The 4,222-nt window shown below is 36.5% G+C and overlaps 1 protein-coding gene across 1 annotated transcript in view; it reads left to right on the forward strand.

The window, feature by feature from the left end:
• LOC138001181 (phosphatidate cytidylyltransferase 1-like) overlaps nucleotides 1-3,975 on the forward strand; it is a 29,286-nt gene extending 25,311 nt beyond the window's left edge. The window contains exon 16 of the mRNA XM_068847837.1: nucleotides 1,921-3,975. Coding sequence (XP_068703938.1) covers nucleotides 1,921-2,035 — 115 coding nt within the window. The 3' untranslated portion in view covers nucleotides 2,036-3,975. The remainder of the gene's footprint in view (nucleotides 1-1,920) is intronic.
• The last annotated feature ends 247 nt before the right edge of the window (nucleotides 3,976-4,222 follow it).

Consider the following 4,222-nt stretch of genomic DNA (forward strand, 5'->3'; position numbering starts at 1 on the left):
TGAATAATAATAATAATTATAATTAATTATTATGATCACCAAGATGTAGGCCTGGCATTCTGCTAGCATCCTTTGAAGAAGGCAAAGGTACTTAAAATATTATTGATACCCAAAATTAGATACGTTTTTTAGAAGATTGGTCAGGGTTTGCACATAATATATAGACTAAGCCAAGCCTAAAAGCAGAGCTCCCTGGTTATTTATTCTTACTGCCTGTAGGGTTAGTGAAAATAAAAGGTTTCAAATTGTCTTTGTTGCCGGTTGCTGCTTTAATAGTTAAGTAATTTTCTTTGCTTTCTTCTATAGAAAAATTCATTGCTTAACTAGTGAATTCCACTGTACATTTTACGCTAAAAACCGACATCGCATCAATCACGAAGCCATGAGTATGATATCGGTTTTTCGAGTGAAATTTACTTTTGGAATTCACCAGTTTGGCAAAGAATTTTTTTTGAAATGCATGAGTTTGAAGAGAAAACAAACACACCCTCAGCGAGCGATTGGAAAAGGAAAAATCCATTTCAGGGTCAACTGGAATCACGCTAAAATTAGAAGCCATTAAAAAAGTTTTGTCAGTTCAAGGTCAAAAAAGAGTTTTACTGATGTACTTTATTCCACTTTATCTCTGAATATGAGATCATTCAAATTTTGATGTATTTCATTCAAACACGCCAGGTTGGCGTGGAACAAGAATCGGCAAAGTACAGAAATGCAACCAATAAAGAACGAACTTCAAACAAAATCCGCTCCAACACTAAAATAACGTTTAGGTGCTTTAAACAAACTTCTGAAAATACAAGCTAGTGAAATTTCCCCCTAATTTTACGAGAACTCATTGCGATTACGTGTTTATACCTGTAACATAAGGGCAAAATTTTCTTGTCACTGTCGACGCACATCAAAAACCAGTTGGGCAAACTGATTAAAAAGCACTAGTTGGATCCAGGCATCATGTAACCTTATCAGAGCTTCTAAAGATATGCCAAAAATTGCAATACAGAGAAAAAAGCAGCTCCAAGCAAATTAAAAATAAACACTCAGCTTTAAGTTTATAACCCTCTGATGCTTGACTTGAATAGCTGCGTAGCCGCCTGAGTGTGGACCACAGCTATCATGATAATTATGTCAAACTGGATTGAAACCAGCAAAAAATGCAGAAAGATAACATTTTCCAAACCATTTTCAACATGAACATGAAAAGAATTGACTGTTTAAGAACTATAGTTGACGTAGTATGATCGTGTAGCCGTGTTGAGCCACAGAAAGCACGCGAAAAATGAAGTCTCGCTTATGTGTAGGTTAGGTAACCTGGGTTGAGCCTTCAAGCCAATCGAAAACCAGTACCTGATCAGCGGTCAACTTCAAAAAACAGCTGACCTCGATGAGCTCTGAGCTTGAGCCCACGATATGGTCGCAGATACCTTATTTTGACAGGTGTCAATTGATCAAAACATGGATGTCCAATATCAAAGATGTATGCTATAAACTAGCATGATACTGGTCACATTGGCCATACATGGATGGGTGGACGTACGTACGTACATACAAGTCATACGGACGGTCGATCACGTCATGGCTATAAAACCAAAATTTCTCACATCGATGGGTTACCATATTATTTCTTAGCTATGGTGCTGCTCGCCTTTGCGCGCACAGAGGTCCACTATAATGTTTTCTGAAAATTGGTGAGATTGGTTAACCCATTGACCCCCAGGGGTTCCCCATTGACAAGTACAATAAACTGGCTGGTTTGGACGTCAAAGGGTTAAGGCACTGGACCAATGTAGCTGATATAAGCATCATTCTGTACAATGTCTCGAATGTAACTCTCACAAAGACTCCTGTAGACATACTTCAGTTGTCACAAGGATTGCAGAAATTTTTTGTTTGTTATTCTAATTTTTAATTTTTTGTCCTCAGTGCACCACAACCCCACAAAGTTTTGCAGCAAGTGCTGTCATTGATGCCAGAGCATCAGTTGAGTGTCTACAAAGAGCTCCAGTCCAGCTTGCTCAAGAGGGGGCTATTGAAATGACGAACCTTGTACAAGCCAGAGCACACTTGGCCTTTTTTGCTGAACCAGGGTTTTAATATTATAGTTTTCTTTGTCTCTCCAACAAAGAATCTCTGAAATTAGAATTAGTGCAGCAGCTAGTTAAAGGTGTTAGTGTGCAACCTTGCTCGAACGAAGAGAACAGGTTGTGTTCATATTACCTCATTGGCTCTGCATGGTCCCGGGGAAAAACCTGTTCCTGTGGTTGGCAAATTTGAATAACGAAAGCAATGTTTGTAAACAGATATCTCCCATATTGCTTTAAAGCAATTTGATAACTAAGAGGTGCAATAAATGTTACTATCTGGGTTTTCTGCGGACAATAATTTCGGAGTCACAGCTTTTTTTTTTTTTTTTTTTTTTTTGGCTTAATTGATGACCTGAGTGCAAAAAAAATTGAATTTAAGAAAATACGGGTGGTAACATATGGCCCTCAAACTCGATTAGTTAAGGTATTGATGGACTGATGTGTTTTTACAAGACTAACTCCTCTGCAAACCTTGTTGATTGACTGAAAACTTGTGGGCAAATTCAGGGGGAATTGCTTGTTTTTATTTTAGTAAAGGCAAGATTTATCTGTTGTCTGTATCTCTGATTTCAGAATAGACTCCCTTCATAAATCAGTCGAGTTTTGTCACGCAATCGAGTAAAAAGACAGAGGGAGGCTCCTATTCCCAAGGCTCCCTCGGTCTTTTTATTCGATTGCGTGACAAAATAAAACATGACTGCCTCAGAAAAGCGGGCCGCTCAACTGATTTACGAAGGGACTGCTCACAGTCTAATTGCTGAATATAGGGCTGTATAAATCCTTATCATCCGATAACTGAAGTTTTTTTTGTTACAACTGGTATGTTCTTTATACTGTTTTTGGAGGAGATATACAACAAGTGCTCCTTTATAACACAGGCAGGACAAGTCGGCCAGAGTGAAATTTTCATTTTTTTTTTTTCTTTTTGAGGGGTGAATACTGTGATTTGAATCATTTAGTATTTTTTTTTTACACATTGCAAGATTTGTGCAGAACATTTTGATATTTAGTAACACAATAATTATTCAAGTTATATACCTAGACTTTCGCTCAATAAAACAAGCACTGTGATTTTGTTGATTCTTGGTCATGTGCCTGTGATCAAATTCAAATGTAACCTGACCGGGATACAATTCCACAGTTGTTGCCTGCTCCAGATGTTTTGCTGCAATTGTTGAAGGAAATGTCTAAATTTCATAACAAAGCACTTAATGTATGGTCCCTCTGGAAACTAGTTAGTTTTGTTTCCCCCGGGACCATGCATTAAGTGTATATTGTATGACAGCTCTGAATCAAAAGGAAGTACATGTGTAGGATAAATGCTGGGTTTATCAAAGTATTAGAAAAGGATATGAAAGGTTTGGCCAAGTTTGGTTTAACATTCTACATTTTAAATGTGAAATTAAAACCGTTTTCTTTCGATCATCCACCGAATATAATTTGTTAATTAAACTCTGACCTATATGCATAAATCATTAATATAATGTTGAACTACTAAGTGATTAAGACTTTGGTTCAAGTGAAGTTAATCAAATCAGCTCACATGAAGAGAACCAACCAACTCAATCAAAACATATGATAATAACATAGTTTACCATTCCACTAAAAAAGCAAATGTTGGAGTGTATTTATTGTTGTATGGTAATATTTTATTGAAATTTTGTAAGGGCTTCAGTTCATCATTACATCTGTTGATCTGAACTGCACCTTAAAAGGTTTGTTTTGATAAAGTTGAAACTGTAACAAAAATGAATCAACAGATGTATATACTTTGTATCCTGATTTCATTTTGTACTACTACAACTAATAATAATGTCACCTAATGGGTTAACTTTAATTTGAAACTGCTGTATTTAGTTTTAGAAGGAATAAAATAGTTCCACGCAATAACAAGTCCAATTTTTGTTTATTTTCGTTTGATTCAGTGTTAAATGTACCATCAAACTGCTTTATCTGACCATGAGCTATAATTTTTTTTTTACATTGTCATGGAGGCGTCCTTGAAATTGAGATGTGAATGACAAAACGATGGTCAAACATTTGCAACATCACTGGAAAGTAATCTGTGTTTTGCAGTAAACTGGCCTTTGATTAGAAGTCAGGATTTAACCCATGGCCTCTGCAAGCAGGTCAATGGGCCA

Source organism: Montipora foliosa, chromosome 1 (assembly GCF_036669935.1).
Source record: "Montipora foliosa isolate CH-2021 chromosome 1, ASM3666993v2, whole genome shotgun sequence".
Classification (NCBI taxonomy): Eukaryota; Metazoa; Cnidaria; class Anthozoa; order Scleractinia; family Acroporidae; genus Montipora; species Montipora foliosa.